Genomic DNA, 17,986 nt, shown 5'->3' on the forward strand with positions numbered 1-17,986 from the left:
AACCAAACAAGAAAATAAAGGGTACTTAAAATTTATCCTGGGATTAACTCCCCTTATCCATCACACCAAACGATCCCTTAAGGTATTCAAAATAAGTACCTATTAAACACTTTTATCTGACATGGCATGAAAAGTGCATTTCACACATATTCAGCGCGTGACCAACAATTTTTAGCTATATTTTTTTTTTTATCTCTTTCTTCTTCTTTCTTCTTTGACCATAACCCATTTCCACCGCGTCTACCGGCGCACCACCACAACCATTTTCACTGCGCCTGCCACCGTTGCTACCACCACTATCCACCCTTCTCTTTCCTTCTTATATTCAGCCACTTCACATTCTCCCTCACCACTATCGTATTCATGTGGAAAGCACTACTATCCTTTACAAAAATTAAAAATTTCTTCACCACCCAAAACATAAACAAGATAAAAAGGAATAAAAATGAGTAATTTCTCCTGAAAAAAAAAATCAAAATCAGAATTAACTATGGAAGAGAAAAGTTGAAAAGCGATAGAAATGAAGAAATTAAAGAAGGGTTCAATTTAAAGCTGAAAATCTCTTCACATACAGTTCATTAATGATTGAATTTCCATGAAATTTCTTCCGAATCTGAGATGAGAAAAAATAAAAAAAATTAAAGAAGAATATACAGTTTACTATCTCATTTTTTTCTTTAATAAACATATTAGGATTGATTTTAAGTTGAATTAAGACTTAAGAGACAGTGAATGGATGAAAAACACTTTGAATAGAAAAGGTTGCAAGGTCGACGGCGGGCGGACAGCCGGACATGCTCTTTTCCTTTCTTTTTTTTCTTTATAAATTTTTAATTATTATTTTAGCTCAAAATGTCACATGTATATCATTAATACGTCAATCTGCCACGTCATCGCGATTGGGTTACACACATTTTATACTTTTAGCTGATTGTCAAAAAAGTGTTCAAATAGTTCAAATTCGAGTTTGTAGAGGTGTTCAATAGGTATAACGTTTGGTTGAGGTGTTCAAATGAATTATGCGGACAATTTTGAGTGACTGTGGATGATTTAAATATGCATCACATATTCAAATCTAAATATAGATTAAAAAAATACGTAGATTTTTTTTTTAAAAAAAATTATTTGTTTTAAGTTAGCTGAACAGTACTTCTCGTATGCTAGTTGGAAGTGGTATAAAATAATCGAGATGCACACAAATTGATCTACATACATTATGAAAAGTTTGAATTTATTTTAACAGTAGGTATTAATGAATGAACGTTATGCATAAATTAAGTCAAATGTTTTGTATTATACATATGTAGTATGTCTATTTTATTCTAATCGATAAATATTCATCAATAAAATCCATCAACTGTATTTTTCACGAACCACCTTTATAAACACAATAAGTATATATTAAGTTACGAATTGAAATTAGTATTGATCTTGTTGTTTGATAAATAATGCATTCAAATCACCCTTTTATTCATGTTGTAAGTTTTAATAGTATATATTAGTGGAGTCATAAAATATAAGTTTGTAATTGCAAAGTCAAATTGAACGAATTGCGCAATGACGCTTTTTATTAATAAAGCTTATGTTAATTTGTTCAAATTCGATCTAATCTACCTATTTATAACTTAAATTTAAGTCTAGTCTCTTCGATTCCTTAGGGCTTCAACTCCTTTTCATATCTTTCTTGTTTACATGAGAAGAGCGATTTTTACACAATTATCATGATCACATATCCTTACTCAACAACCATTTTAAATTACTAAAATGGTGAAAATTTTTGAAAAGTGTAAAAAATTACGTGTTTACGATGTCCTATCAAATTAATTTTCCTTTAGCTCCCGATAATGATATACGTTCTATATACATTATAGTTTTCCTTTTGCTCACTACCAATAACTTCACTTCACCTTCACATTATTTTTCTTGTTACTCTCTCTATATATATACACTAATTTCTAGAAGAAGCAAAAACGTCTCGTAGTATGATATTACTTGCATGATTACTCTATCTTGATCATTTTGGTAATTTTATCTCGTAATCATTGTTATCCAGCATAGAAGGTCATATAAAAATAATATCATAATTGTGATATATCGTCTAGCTAATCTTATCCAAGAACGAAAAACAAATCAAGTAATATTATATTTCGAGATCATTATTATCTCTTATCCCATAAATTAAACGACCTCTTATTGATTCAACTTTCAAGGTTCTTTATTTCCTTTGGATTTATGTGAAGAATTTTCTTCCAACGTAATCTTGATTAGGATGACTTTAACTGATTTTTTCTTGAAAATCAATTGTGAATTCAAGAATTTCTTCACCTACCGAAAGAAAAATTACTTGTCTACATCTTTAATTACTAATTTTTTTAAAAATATACCACTTACGTGTCACCTAATATTTCCAGATATGCCCTTTCCTTCAATCTCTAATACATTCATTTCTTATTATAAATAGAGCTCAATTATGCATCAATTTCTTCATCCTTTAATTAGTATAATTAAGCTTTAAAGAAGAAAAAAATGATGGGTTCCAAGGCATTTATATTTCTTTGCCTTTTTGTGGCTATTTGTGCAATCATAAGCTCTGAGGTTGTAGCTAGAGAGTTAGCGGAGACTTGTAAGATTATTTTTTCTAATTTTATTATTTATATATTTGATGAATTTCTTATCTAAATATTTTACCTATATGTAACGTTATGCTAATTTTTGAGTTTTACGATTGATGTAACATTGGAATCAGATAACAAGAATGATGAACACACTGACGGACGCGGCGGATATAACGGATATAAACCCCCACATGACGAATACAACAATGGATATAAACCTCCTGGTGGCGGATATAAGCCTCCTGGTAGCGGATATAAGCCTCCAGGTGGCGGGTATAAGCCTCCGAGTCGTGGATATAAGCCTCCAGGTGGTGGATATAAGCCTCCACATGGTGAATATAAGCCTCCAGGTGGTGGATATAAACTCCCACATGGTGAATATAAGCCTCCACATGGTGGATATAAACCTCCAGATGGCGGATACAACCCTTCACATGACGAATACAAACCACCCAGTGACGGACATCACCCCCCAGGTGGTGGTGGTGGCGGACATCACCCCCCACATGGTGGATATAACCCTCCAGGTTTGAGGCCATGATTAAGTGACTAGCCAATTGCCTCACAACAAAGCATCATGTGTACTATTATAAAACTATGGTATACGTACGTAGTGGCAAGATTAGTACCAGTAATATAATAGTCTTGTTGCTTTTAGACCAGATTGTTGTATCAATAGTATGAATAAAACGCATGATATGAATTGTTGGTCATATAATATTTTGTTGTACAATATATTATGTGATGAATATATTTTCATAATGTACGTTTCTTCTTATTTCACAGTTTATTATTGAAAACTACTCCCCCATCCCTAATATTATATGTTGCTTTTTGTTTCTCAAAATTTAAATTATTATATAAATTTTAACCAATAAATTTATTAAAAATATAATTTTTCATCGTATTGATATAAAAAAAAATGTAACTAACAATACTTTGGGACGAAGGGAGTACTTCCCAATCCCCACCCTCTACAAATTCAAAATACAATCGACTCTAAAATGGAAAGGCAAGAAATTATAAGAGACCCCTTGATTTTCTAGAATGTGTTGGAATTGTTGGAAAAACGAAAATCGATCAACAATGTCATTTGTTTAGATACTTTTTTATTGTTATGACGAAATATTATTATAAAGAACATATAATATAAATAACATAAAAGAAAATTTTCAAAAATTACCTACTTATTTACATTAAAATATCTAATTAACATATAAATAATTAATTAAGATCCCATAGATACAAAATCCTAACTGCGCTCTATAGAGAATTAATAGGCAAGATGTAATAGTCTTTCAATTTTAGGCCTTGCTTTTAATTATAATAACAAAGTATGAACAAAACTTTAGGCCTTGCTTTTAATTATAATAACAAAGTATGAACAAAATTAAAGCCCATTATTATTTCCTCAGTACCCCACGAAAATATCCAAATCATTATAAACAAATTTTGAACTTAAAATTTATGAGTTTCTACAATAACGTTAAGTTCATGCAAATCAATAATCAAATTCTAGATCCCCATGTACCCATGCGAATCAATTTAAACCTAAAGAAAGGTCTCTAAATTTTATTTTCTTAGAAAAACATAAGACTTAAGAGTTAATTATCCTTTTAGAGATAATTTCATAAACAGCCTCTTACTTTGACTTCATAACACAAGTTTCCCTTGTGATTTGTTATAGTTTTTATTAGTACCAATTAATCATATGAAATGACTTGACGTTACATTGTTAAATTAATAGCACTTTTCTTATCATTTATCAATATCGACTCTGACTCTGAGGTAGACAATCGTCTATCACATAAATATAATACGGACTAATAATATGAAAATAATAGCATTTGATAATTTTCATTTTTCACAATTCGTGAGGCTTCATGTTTGTGAAAAGCAAAATACAATTTAAAAAATTCAAATTGCATGTTCATATAAAAAACTTCGACTTCAAATCAATGTGATTTGAACTTATGATTCTATATAGTATATCCAAACGAGCCTTTATTGTCGTTTGATAATTACAGTAGATCTATGTTTTTAGCGACTTAGTCATTTTGATGTGTTCTATGAACTAATTTAAGTAAATGATTCACCATTAATGTGGATTTATTCAAATTAACTCAAAGAAATAGATTTAAACTTTATGAGTACTTTAACGGTTAAGGTTTTTAGCATTGAACTACTTGTAATTTTAAAGTTATGAATTTAGATATATCATTTGTTGCTATTTGAATAAATTTTTATCTATAAAATTTATGCTTCACATCAAAAGATTAAGTTCAAATAAATTCGATGTCCCAACTCTACTTTTACCTCTAACATGAATGTTCCACTTTAGGGTTAAAGTGTTCTCTATCAAAATTTTATCTCAAATTTTGAATTTAAAAACGTATAATTAAAGATAGAAGGTACCTATCGATCACCTACCACAAAAATTGATAGCAATACTTCAAATATATGAAGTAGAAAACTAAAGCAATAAAGATTTTCTGAGTAATTAAAACCTATTTGGGAAAACTTTTAAATTTACGTATTTTAATTTTTCCAACGTGTTTTTGAAAAGTTCTTTGAATGGTTATAACTTAAAGTAATTTGTGTTTAAGTAAGATTTAAGAAACTCTTTTGTATTAGTAATGGAGAAGTAGTTTGTGTTTATTCAAATTTTCCCAAAAAAAGAAAAAGAGTTTAAGAATATCAATTTCCGTAAAAAAATATGTACAAATTTGCATTATGATAAAATATAATAATAATTTTTAGTTATTTATTACTCTCAGAGATTTTAGTTAAGTATTAAAATTATATTTAACAAAAACATTTCATCTTTTGTTTGAGATTCACTCCCATCACAAGATAAAATATGTGTTTATTAAAATATTTATTTTTTTAATTATAATTAAACAATATATGCTTAAATAAAAAATTGTTTTATTTAGTGGACACCACAAATGCAAATAAACACTGTGGTCCTATACTACGTTCCTTTCTTAAACGAATATTAAAAAAATCAAATAAATTAAAACAGAGGAAATATAATTAATTACGTGGCGTGCCAATTGAGCAAGATAAGTGATAAGTGACCATTTATCAGTTTCTAATACATTGAATTCTTAGTATAAATATAACCCAATGTTGCTTCAATTTCTTCATCCTTTAATTCATATAACTGAGCTTTAAAGGAAGAAAAAAATGATGGGTTCCAAGACAATTCTATTTCTTGGCATTCTTTTGGCTATTTTTGCAATGATAAGCTCAGACACCTGTAAGTTTTTTATTAATTTTCTTTTATTAGTTATCTCTTTTGAAATATTGGATTTCTTATATAATTATTTGACATATATGCAATGTTATGCTAATTTTTAAATTTCACATTTTGATATTTATAGCAGTGAAATTGGATAATAAGAATGATGAATACCATGATGGATATAATGGTATTGGCGGATATTTTGGTGATGGACATGGCGAATATAATAGTGGATATAAGCTTCGAGGTGGTGAAAATAAACCTCCATATGACGGATACAATCCTCCGAGTGGCGAATACAATCCCCCACATGATAAATATAAACCCCCTAGTGATGAATACAAACCTCCAGGTGGCAAATATAATCCTCCACATGACAAATATAAACCTTCTAGTTATGAATACAAACCTCCAGGTGACAAATATAACCCCCCACATGATAAATATAAACCCCCTAGTGACGAATACAAACCTCCAGGTGACAAATATAAATCCCCACATGACAAATACAAACCCCCTAGTGACGAATACAAACCTCCAGGTGACAAGTATAACCCCCCACATGACAAATATAAACCTCCTAGTGATGAATACAAACCTCCAGGTGACAAATATAAACCTCCTAGCGAAGAATACAAACCTCCAGGTGACAAATATAAACCCCCTAGCGAAGAATACAAACCACTAGGTGACAAATATAAACCCCCACATGACAAATACAAACCCCCTAGTGACGAATACAAACCTCCAAGTGACAAGTATAAACCCCCTGGTGACGAATACAAATCTCCAAGTGACAAATATAACTCCTCACATGACAAATACAAACCCCCTAGTGACAAATATAATCCCCCACACGGTAAATATAAACCCCCTAGTAATGAATATAAACCTTCAGGTGACAAACATAGTCCCCCACATGATAAATATAAGCCCCCTAATGACGAATACAAACCTTCAAGTGGTGGATACAATCCTCTCATTGGTGGCCATGAGTAAGTAACAAGTCAACTATCTCACAACAAATCATCATGTAATATTATAAAACTGTTGTATGTAGTGGCAAGATGTATAATATAGTAATAGTCTTGCTACTCTAAACCTTGCTTTAAAAGTCGTATGAATAAAACGTCATTCAGTTCATATGTATGGTCGATCATGTAATATTTTGTTGTAAAATATAACACAATTTATTGTGATAATATATTTTCATAATGTATACTTCTTCTTTTTCTTGATTATATTGAATATGTTGTTGATGAGGAGCATGTGTTTCTTCTTATTTCACAACTTATATATTATTAAACTATTCCTCAATCACTAATTATATATTGATTTTCACTTCTCGAACTCTTTTAATTTTATTATATTAAGTTAATTTGATAAAATTTGATAAAAATTGATTTCATAACTTGACTTTCGAAAAAATGGAAAGCAAGACATATCTTTGGGACGAATTACAAGCTACTTTTAAATGAGAAGGAAAGAGATTAAAAGTGCATCTTCAGGATTTTCTAATTAAATTGTGCTGGAATCGTTGGTAAATGAAATTAAACTGATAAATGTCATTTGCCCAAAGACTTTTTACAACTATAATAAAATATTGTTACAGAAAACATATAGTAACATAATAAATCGTTTTCAAAAGAACTATTGATTATTTATCAAAAATATTTATAGATGATAACTGTTATAGTGATAATTAGTTTTTCTATATCAATAATAAATTTTCAATGTGTCACTAACACCACACAAAATAATTCCGTATGTATAACATAACAAGACCGAATAATTATATTTTTACTATAATCATTGACACCCTTGATAACATGCAATTATGTATCTGCTACTGCAAACGAGACAAACGAGAGAAGGAGTGAGGTGAGTGGAATCCCAGATATATGGTGATTTTTCTACAAATGATAGAAATAAAAAAAGGAGTGTAGTGAGCGAGATCCCAAATAGATGGTGATTTTTCTTAAGCAGTCCACTTGTAGATCAGGTTATTCATTTGATTTGGAGTTATTTGAGAGATGTTGCCTTGATCTTCTTGGGACCATCAGTATTTGTTTTCACTTAGTATTTTTCTTCAACACATAAGTATTATTTTATTTTATTTTTTTTGGTTTTCATTCGTTCTCTGGAGTCCATATTAAAGCTTCGATTAAATTTGAATCGCGCTTTGCAGGGCCTATTCGGAGGTGACGCTCCCAACAGAATTTTCTCCATACCCAGGGCTCGAACCCAGTATTATTATTTCTTAGTATTAGTCATAATTTGTGCACTTTGCTTTGATCAAGTCAACTTTTCGAGTGTTGATGACATGACCTTCAAGATATTATCAATTTATCTTTCTTTTTAACTATTATTGCAGATAACATATGTCTTATTTATATAAATTATGAAATCTCATATTTTAATTAAGCTAAGTATTTATAAATGTCTTTTGATGATTTGATAGTACAAAAAGTCTTTACGCTGGAGTATAGTTAACTTTGACTCCTCAAATATTTGTAGCTCGTATTGTTTGAAGTCAACATTTTTCAGTATCGAGACAAAGATTTCCAATTATTACTTGCTTATTAAATATGTGTGTGAAAAAGAAATCTTAGAGGCATAATCCACAACGACTCCCTCAAACTTGTCCAATAAAATTTAATTATCTAATGGAAAAATCGAAACAATCTAAGAAAATTCGATATATTGTCCCAATGTATATAATTATATATATACTTTAAATTCTAAATCTGTTATTAATGCCATATCAACAGTAACAAGACTTTTTCATAAGCAACGTAACCCACTTGTAAATCAAGTTATTCATTTTCTTTAAAATTATTCGATAAATTTCTTGGTTCAAACATCTAAATTTTAGCAAGTTCAAAAATAAGTATGGTACATTAAAATAGAAATAGAAATAAATAAAAATCTTAATTTGATTACCTAAAATGTATATGCATGGTTATAAGTATACATAGCTAAAACTTTTTATTTTTTTTTAAAAAAAAGTATACATAGCTAAAACTCAACAATAATATAGTGTTACGTAAAGCGAAACATAGTCGACAAATACAACAAAAAAAAATATAACTTCACTATAGACGAAAAGGGACGCAGAGAAATTAAATTCTCTGATAACTATTTATTATTTAAAGAAACATTACATGATCATGACCATCCATCCATAGTAAGTGAATGGAGATTTATGATACATTTATTTATTCATACTTTCAACAACAAAACTATACTACCTATTTATTAAACACACAATACAAATATATATATGAATAGCACTTGGCTACTCAATATTTATCGTGAATACAATAACTGATACATTAGAAGGGTATTCATAAATATTCCTTATATAGTATGCAATTAATTAATTAGTTGCGAGGCAATCCTCCATACCAACCACCTCTAGGATATCCTCCTCCGCCATAACCAACACCAGGATAAAATCCACCATATCCTCCTCTTGAATAACCGTCATAATATCCACCACCACCACCATATCCTCCCCATGGAAATCCGACTCCTCCTATTCCTGGACGAAGTCCTCCAAATCCTGATCTTGGAAGTCCTCCCATTCCTGGAAGTCCTCCGAATCTTGGAAGTCCTCCCATTCCTGGAAGTCCTCCTATTCCATCTCCTAAATATCCTTGAAATCCTATTCCTAGAAGTTTGGCGTCATTTGCATGTTCTACATCAATAATCATACATATTCGTGTTAGTAGGGGTGACAAATGGATTGTTTATATGTTGAATTTGTACAAATCAAAATGAGTTGGATCAATAAATTAATTAATATTCAAAATTTTAATATAGATTGAGATTGATTAAGTAATTAAGATGATCTAAACATAGAGTCATACTCTAACGCTTGCCAAAATTTGATTTCTTTGTTTGTTTTCTTATAATTTTTGTAAGTACCAAACAAAACTATTTAAAATGGGTCTTTATTATAGCTTAATACACTCGAAGTTCAAGAATCAAAATACTTAATTTAGGATATGAATCTGAGTATAGACTCTTCCATTTTGTTAAAAATAAAATTTATATATTTGAAAATAACAAAACAAGTACTACAAGTCACCTTAATTAGCTTAAAATTCAAAAGGAGTACTTTGAAAAAATTACTATCAAAGAAAAAATTATCTAACTCTTCAAACAGTAAGACCTTTACATAAAATGAAGGACAACTTACAAAAATGACTATATTTATAAGGTTAATGAAACATAGATAATATACCGTTATCCAAGGAAGTGGTGGATCGTTGAGCCAACTCCCTAGCTGCAACCTCTGAGGTTATCACAAGAAAAATAGCCAAAACAATAAGCATAAATGCCTTTGATCCCATTTTTTTTCCTTGTTTGAAACTATATTGTAATTAAGATATAACTACTAATTGATTTTGTGATAATTGTAAGAAGGATGAGGAAACTAATGAACATTTTGCCACTATTTATAGCATAATCATAAGCTTCTTAGAGGTTAAGTTTGAACATTGCATTAATTAAGTACCGGGCTAGTAATTAATTAAGTTGGCAAGATTGATAGATTATTTAGACTCGACTTTTCCAAAAAGCACCTACAAAATGATTTCTCCTAAATAATTAACTATATTATACTTTTTTCGTTTCAATTTGTTTGTCATATTTTATCATTTAGTTTGTTTAGAACAAAATATATGGTTGATTAAAGAACATTTTAATACATTTCATATATATTTATTTTTAAAACCACAAGATTCATGATTTATTATTATTTTTTTCTTAAATTCTGTGTCACATCAGAATCAAATAAATAAATTAAAAGAGAGAAAGAAACATTCTGATAATCATAGATATTCGTGTTAATAGGGGTGGGTCGGTGGCTAATGGATTGTATATGTTGACTTTGTACTAATTAAAATGAGTTGAATCAATACATAGATCAATATTCAGAATTTTATTTGAAGTGAGATGAATTGAGTTAATATGAGCTAAGCATAAAGTCGTACCCTAACTCTTGCCAAATTTTGATTTCTCCATTTGTTTTCTTATAAACTACTCTTAAAAAAATATCTACTCTCGGAGTGCAAGAATCAAAATACTTAATTTAGGATATGAATCTGAATATGGTCTCTTAAAAAAAAAATCGTTTCAATTAGTTTGTCTTATTTTTTCTTTTGATTCACTTTTTTTTTTTTTAAAAAAAAAGAATGTCTCTTTTGAAAGATTAAAAGACATTTTAATATATTCTACAAATATATAATTTAAGACCACAAGATTTAGGAATTTTCATAAATTTATGCCATATCAAAATTAAATTAATTAATTAATTAAAACGGATAGAGAATTGTTTTTTTCTTTAGCTATGCAAGGTACACGTAGATATGGCTGAGAGTTGATCATAGATCATGCTGTTTGCACTTACTATCTTGATATACTGATATCTTTCTTCAAGATATTCTAACCTACCTAGAGTCTTGGGTTAAGCTATATCTAAAAATGTTAAGTATAAAATTTTACTAATATGAAATTGAATCAGTGTGATGCGTAGATAATATTACAAAATTCAGCATTTAAAGTCATTATGAGACACATACTTTAGTATATTGATTTAACAAAATTTCAATTTTTAATTCGGTTGATAATTCTTCATTTTATTTGGTAGTATGAATTTTTGAGCTAATGTTTCATAAGGTTAACAAATATTTATGAAAATTATATTGAGGGCGAGAGTATCTTATTATTAATTTTTTTTTTTTTCTACAATTTACCAATTTCCAGTTGCACCAAAATAATAATAACAATAACAACAGCATGGTTTTATAAGTCGGTCTGAAGAGGATGAAATATGTATAGTATATACGAAGACCTTATCTCCCGGCTAATTTATGTGTAAGAAAGAGATTACGCGAACTAATGATTAAAGGACTAAACTCGATATACAATTAGTATAATTCTTACAATATATCAAATATTATTTGAAGGCACGTATAATTTTTTTTTAAAAAAAACAATTGAATGATGCACTGGTTTGACCACTTGTATGAACCCTACAATTAATCTCTTTTTTCGTGTGTTTATATATTTTTTCGTATTTTGATTCTCTTAGAGAAAAATCCAGATAGTATCACACTATATTTAGAGTATATATATCTTTAATTGTTTTAGCCCAAATACTTCATGAACCTCTCCAGGCCCAATTCTTCAGTACTAGAGTTAATAACACCCTTACTATCGTTTAATGTGAATTCGATTCAAGTTGTTCATTTTTTATGATAAAAAAATTTATTAAAATTCATGGTATTAGAAATGTTAGAGATTTTAATAAATGCATCAGTATGGAGCGTAATTTTGCAAATAAATAAATAAAATTAAAATTATGCAGTGTATACTATTTTTAATACATCAAATTAAACAATGCACAAGAAATAATTGTTACATAACTATACCAACATTACTAATGCAAGCATTGCCCTATTCAACGTTATTCGTATACATCCTATCAAATGATCCCTAATCCCTATGAGATTATTTATTATAAAAAGAGACCTGATACCCATCCATCCATCCATAATAAATGAATGGAGATTTATGATATATTTATTCATATTATTTTTTTTATCTTTCTATTTGGGCTTCAATATCTGTTCGACTAATTCAGATTTATACCTAGATGTCCTGCTCCTTTAATTCATGGAAGTCCTCCAAATTTAATAGGTGCTCCAATTTCGATAAGTTCTTCACTTCCTAAAAGTCCTTCTGATTCAATAGGTGCTCCAATTTCGATAAGTTCTCCACTTCCTGAAAGTCTTTCGAATCCAATAGGTGCTCCAATTTCTGAAAGTACTCCTCCTATTGGTGGAAGCGCTACTCCTAGAAATTTGGCATTATTGTTTTCTTCATTTGTTTGTTCTACAAAAGTAATCATACATATGCATGTTAATGTCCTCCTCCAATTCTTATAATTTTTGTAATAACAAACCAAACTATAGGAAATAATTCGTTATTAAAGCTATATATAATAATTTTTTAATAATTTAACTTTTTAAAATAGTAACATCTTTACATAAAATACAAGTGAGGGAGCGTACCCTTTTCTAGGGAAGTGATGGAGCTCTGAGCCAACTTCCTAGCTGCAACCTCTGAGTTTATCAAAAGAAAAATAGCCAAAACAATTAACAAAAATGCCTTCGATCCCATTTTGAAACTATATAGTTAAATATTAATACTAATTGAATTAATAATATAATTGTAAGAAGGATGAGAAAAACTAATGAAACATTTTGCCTCAATTTATAGCATTAATCATTTGAATTTCGTGTGGGCTAAGATTGAAAATTTGCATTTAGTACGTATGTACCAGACTAGTTTTATTAATTAAGTTGGCAAACTAGAACAATTAAAGGAAATAATTATATATGCCATTTTCCTAATTAGCAGTATATTGCAAAGTATATAATTTCACACATAACGTCAACCAATTTAGTGAAATAGACTAATATATATAATAATACTTGTCGTATTTTTTTTCACTAAAATTACTCAACTTATACCTTATTTAGTAAAAAAAATATTTTTCCGAAAAGATGATTTGAACAAACCCACAAACATAAATGTATTAAATTTGAAAGAAAGTAATATACAATGTTGTTATAGTTATATTAGATTTTCCGAAACCAACATAAACTCTATGCAAAAAATAATAATTTGGTAAGGAACTTTATGCAAGATTTCTATATAACTATATGCATATTTCATATTGTTTTATACAATATATATATTTTTAGAAATCTACCATAAACTTTATAAGACAATTTATATCATACCGATTTTATATAATTTTCATGAATAAAATTTTGAGCAAAATTACGTAAATGTTCTGAAAAAAGAAAACTCATGTTATGTTTGGTAATCAAAAATTCTCATGCTATATTTTGTTAATATGAATCTAATTTTGTATACAAATAAGATTTCTCATATTATTTTCTATTGCTATGATTTGTCAATTTTCACATAAATGAATTTGATATCAATATTTTGCACCTACCCTGTCTATGAAAAAGACATGGAACAAACTATTATTAGCCTAATTAAACATATGGCATAATAAGATACCCTGTCAAAATTTGGAAAATTATTTTTGCTTGTGAGTCTATCAGTAAATTGAATTGCAAAATTTTTTGTTTCATAAATTGATAGATTCAGTTGGTTCTGTAAAAAAAAATGAAGAATAATATTCAAAAAATTATTTTTCTTGGTCAAAATTTCAGTTAACTAATTAAAAATAACCAATTTATAATTGTTTAGTTTAAGAATATCGTCTCGATTAATTTTTTCCAAATTGTTTTAAAAAAATTCACTGACAAATTAATTTATGGAATTATTCGACTTTTAATACCGATCGAGATGTTATTTCTTGAAACCTAAAATCTATAAGTTTTTGTTAAAAATCCACCATTTTCAACTTTGATCGATCTACTTTTTCCCTGGGAGAAGGCAATATTTTTACTATAAAAATGGGTGAAATCGATCACCCAAATAGTTAATAATAAGTTCTTTTATTAATGGAACTCGGTCAATTTGTACCTATTGATTTTATTAGTGTTTAGTAGTAGATCTATTGGCTAACTTTGGAGAACAACAAATTGGAGAAAATTTTTATGAGTCCGGAGTTAAAAGGATAATTTTTTTCCTTCAATAAATATAAACGGTATATCAATTTTTTTTTAATCAAAACAGCAAAATCGCTATTGAGGGAGCGATATCTTTTAACGCCGTTCATGTCATTAAAAACTTCATTTAAAATCGCTGCTCCAGCAGCGATTTTGTCCAAAAAGAAAAATTAAAGTAAGGGCAGCGATTTTAGGATTTTTTTTTTCTGGTAAAATCGTTGCCACCTGAAAAAAAAAACAAACACATATTTCGATAAGATAATATATCCTCTATAAGTATATGGTCTCATTAATATTATAAAATAATTCTTTAAAAGAACAAATATATCTATGACAATTTAGTGAAATATGATTCTATTGTGTTTGATTTTTGTCAAAATTTAATTTCTAAATTTATCGCTAATACAATATTGAATTTTGCAAATATACCATTTAATTTGTAGAATCGATTTTTCATTAGCAACCACTCGTAGATCATGTTATTCATTTCTGTTGTAGTTATGTGATGAATTTTCTTTGTGCAAATGTCCAATTTTTATGGGGGCTCAAAATGAATAATATATACTGAATGAGAAATTTAAAAAATAGCTTCAACTGGATTTTTGCGTAAATTACTTGTAAACGAAAAGGGCAAAAAGTAAGTTCTCTGATATTATTTCCCTTAAATTTATTTATATTATTAATATATAATACAAAGAAAATGACATGATAACCATCCATAGTAAATGAATGGTCATTTATCATACATTTATTCATGTTTTATTTGGGTTTCCTACCTTGGTTTTGATATCCATTTTGGGATTTGACTATAAAATTTCACTTTAGGGAGTAAAATACTCCTTATTGAAGGGGATTTCATACCCAGGTTTCAAACCTCTAATTGAGGATAAAGGATTATTTACCACTTCACTGTTTGGTGGTATACATTTATTCATACGTCCAACAATAACTATTACTTACTATATCACACAACATAATATATAAGTAGACATCGTAAATATTCTTCATAGATATTTTTTAGTAATTAATTAGATCAGAGAAGTCTTTCGGTTATGGAAAGTCCTCCGAGTCATGGAAATCCTTCAATTTTTGGATTTAATCCTCCTACTCCTGGAAGTCCTCCTCCTCCGATTCCTGGAAGTCCTCCTCCTACTCCTGGAAGTCCTCCTCCTCCGATTCCTGGAAGTCCTCCTCCTCCTCTGATTCCTGGAAGTCCTCCTCCTACTCCTGGAACTCCTCCTCCTCCGATTCTTGGAACTCCTCCTCCTCCGATTCTTGGAAGTCCTCCTCCTACTCCTGGAAGTCCTCCTCCTCCTCTGAGTCCTGGAAGTCCTCCTCCTCTGATTCCTGGAAGTCCTCCTCCTACTCCTGGAAGTCCTCCTCCTCGATTCCTGGATGTCCTACAAATTTCGCGTCATTTACCTTACTTGTCGTTCCTGCTCCATTAATCATACACAATTAGTCCAATTTTAAAATGAACTAAATCAGGGGCTCAGGATGATCTAAGTTACTAAAAGGATGGGCCATTCACCCACCCAATTATTTCAGTATGCCATACTTTCATGGGTAGATTTTACAACTTTTAGATGAACATAATTTAAACGGATCAAGATGTGCTAAATTACTAAAAGGCCAATGAACCCATCCAAACCTGTGTCATTATGGAAATTAAACTCTTGAAATATACTAAACACTTATATTATGTCATATAAGGAAATCAAGTATAGATTCTTTAATTTATTTATTTTTTTAAAAAATATTACTAGTCAACTTAGTTAACGATTCAAAATATTTAGAAAATAAAGAAAATGATTTGAATTTTAAAACAGTGACACCTTAATATAAAATGCGGCGGAAAGAGATACCTTTTTCCAAGGAAGTGATGGATCTCTTAACCAACTTCCTAGCTGCAACCTCTGTTGTTATCACAAGCAAAATAGCCAAAACAATTAGTAAAAATGCCTTCAATCCCATTTTTTATTTTTGCTTAAATATAACTATTACTTGAATTAATATGATAATTGTATGAAACTAATGAACATTTCGCCTCTATTTATAGTACTGATCAGTTGAACTTCTTGTGAGTTAAAATTGAAAAGTTGCATCGTTAGATTATGTACGTACCAGACTAGTTATTAGTTAAGTTGGCAGATTATATATTAGACTAGTTGTATATAGCACTTTCCTAATTATCTTTATATGGCAAAGTATAATTATATATTATATATGGCTGAGAATTAGCTATATCCAAAATGTTATAAATGTCTTGAATTATCAAGTCTCTTTATAATATTATCGTTATTCGCGAAGCACAATATTATTATAAAAAACATATAATATAATATAACATGAAAAATTGATTCCAAAATAAACTTGGGCATTATAGCCAAAATAAATCATCCAATTCAGTTTATGGTACATACTAAAATACTAATGTAGTAAATCGTAACTGAATAATAGGAGTAAATTAAATTTCAACCAACTTAGTGAAAGTCACTTACGTACCTTATTTTTACATCAATAAATTCAACTTGTTACTAAAAAATAATTTTAACCGGAAAATGGATTTTCTTTACTATTTTTTAAAATATTGAACCAATTATATTTTTAAAATTATGAATTCATATTTATTAACTGTTACCTATTTTAATACAATTTTATACATAAATTTACATCCATATCAAAAGTACTAAATTAAGATAAATCTAGTACTGTGTCCTCCCCTGTCTATGAGAAAGACATGGAACAAACTCTTATTAGACTAAATTAAACATATGGTACGTGACATACTTTTCAAAATTTATTTGGTAAAATCTGAGTTTATGAAGGAACCAACAAATATCCATCGATTATTTTAGCGTCAAAATTTGGGAAAATACTTGTTACTATCGGGTAAATCGAACCGCAAAATTTATTGTTTCATGAACGGATAGATCCAACCTGTTTTGTTTTTTTTTTTTTAAAAATAAAGAATAATATTCAGAAAACCAGTTTTCTTGGTTTAAACTCTGGTTAACTCATTAAAAATAATTGATTGACCGATAAACTGGTTGGTGCAGTCAACAATTTTATTTTATTTTATTTTAAAGAATTATAAATTTCATAAAATAATTGGTTGATAATTACTTGTAATAAGTTTTCTGATATTATTTAATTATTATTTATATAAAGAAACACGATATGATAATCATTCGTCCATAGTAAACGAATGCCATACATTTATTCACACTTTTTTTCTATCTGGTGTTTGATATCCGTATTAGAGTCTAAATTATTCGAATTCATATGGATAAAGTTACACATTGAAGGTAAAGTGCTTCCTATCAAAGGTGATTACATGCATATCCAGGTCTGAAACATCTAATTAAGAATAAAAATTACTTATCACTCCAACACAACCTTTTGTGGTATACATTTATTCATACTTTCAACAACAAAACTATTACCTACTAAAACAATAT

The 17,986-nt window shown here is 28.9% G+C and overlaps 4 protein-coding genes across 10 annotated transcripts in view; 2 read left to right on the top strand and 2 right to left on the bottom strand.

The window, feature by feature from the left end:
• Positions 1–2,485: 2,485 nt before the first annotated feature.
• On the top strand, positions 2,486–3,398 carry LOC125851374 (glycine-rich protein DC9.1-like). Of its 6 annotated transcripts, none has more exons than XM_049531171.1 (3): positions 2,486–2,623; positions 2,735–2,860; positions 2,924–3,398. In XM_049531171.1, exons 1-3 carry the CDS (start codon positions 2,527–2,529, stop codon positions 3,154–3,156), a joined length of 456 nt encoding a protein of 151 aa, XP_049387128.1. In that variant the 5' UTR covers positions 2,486–2,526; the 3' UTR covers positions 3,157–3,398. The 6 variants fall into 6 exon arrangements, with proteins under 6 accessions (XP_049387128.1, XP_049387126.1, XP_049387129.1 ...); XM_049531169.1 differs by having other exon boundaries at positions 2,735–2,839; positions 2,882–3,398; XM_049531172.1 differs by having other exon boundaries at positions 2,747–2,860.
• Positions 3,399–5,804: 2,406 nt separating this feature from the next.
• LOC125851373 (uncharacterized) lies at positions 5,805–6,861 on the top strand. Its single transcript, XM_049531166.1, has 2 exons — positions 5,805–5,877; positions 6,002–6,861. The coding sequence occupies exons 1-2, from the start codon at positions 5,805–5,807 to the stop codon at positions 6,859–6,861; spliced, it is 933 nt and encodes a 310-aa protein (XP_049387123.1).
• Positions 6,862–8,979: 2,118 nt separating this feature from the next.
• LOC125851379 (glycine-rich cell wall structural protein-like) lies at positions 8,980–10,291 on the bottom strand. Its single transcript, XM_049531177.1, has 2 exons — positions 10,112–10,291; positions 8,980–9,562 (listed from the first exon to the last, which is right to left on the bottom strand). The coding sequence occupies exons 1-2, from the start codon at positions 10,218–10,220 to the stop codon at positions 9,246–9,248; spliced, it is 426 nt and encodes a 141-aa protein (XP_049387134.1). The 5' UTR covers positions 10,221–10,291; the 3' UTR covers positions 8,980–9,245.
• A 1,945-nt stretch (positions 10,292–12,236) lies between these two features.
• The window catches only part of LOC125851383 (uncharacterized), a 12,766-nt gene continuing 7,016 nt past the window's right edge, over positions 12,237–17,986 (bottom strand). Inside the window, exons 2-4 of one of the 2 annotated variants that reach the window (XM_049531182.1) lie at positions 16,391–16,439; positions 12,945–12,995; positions 12,237–12,765 (exon numbers count right to left, since the gene is read on the bottom strand). In XM_049531182.1, coding sequence (XP_049387139.1) covers positions 12,545–12,765; positions 12,945–12,995; positions 16,391–16,439 — 321 coding nt within the window. In that variant the 3' untranslated portion in view covers positions 12,237–12,544. Of the gene's footprint in view, positions 12,766–12,944; positions 12,996–15,910; positions 15,962–16,390; positions 16,440–17,986 lie in introns of those variants that run through there. The other variant, XR_007444905.1, reaches the window with a different exon arrangement.

Source organism: Solanum stenotomum, unplaced genomic scaffold (assembly GCF_019186545.1).
Source record: "Solanum stenotomum isolate F172 unplaced genomic scaffold, ASM1918654v1 scaffold25311, whole genome shotgun sequence".
NCBI lineage: Eukaryota > Viridiplantae > Streptophyta > Magnoliopsida > Solanales > Solanaceae > Solanum > Solanum stenotomum.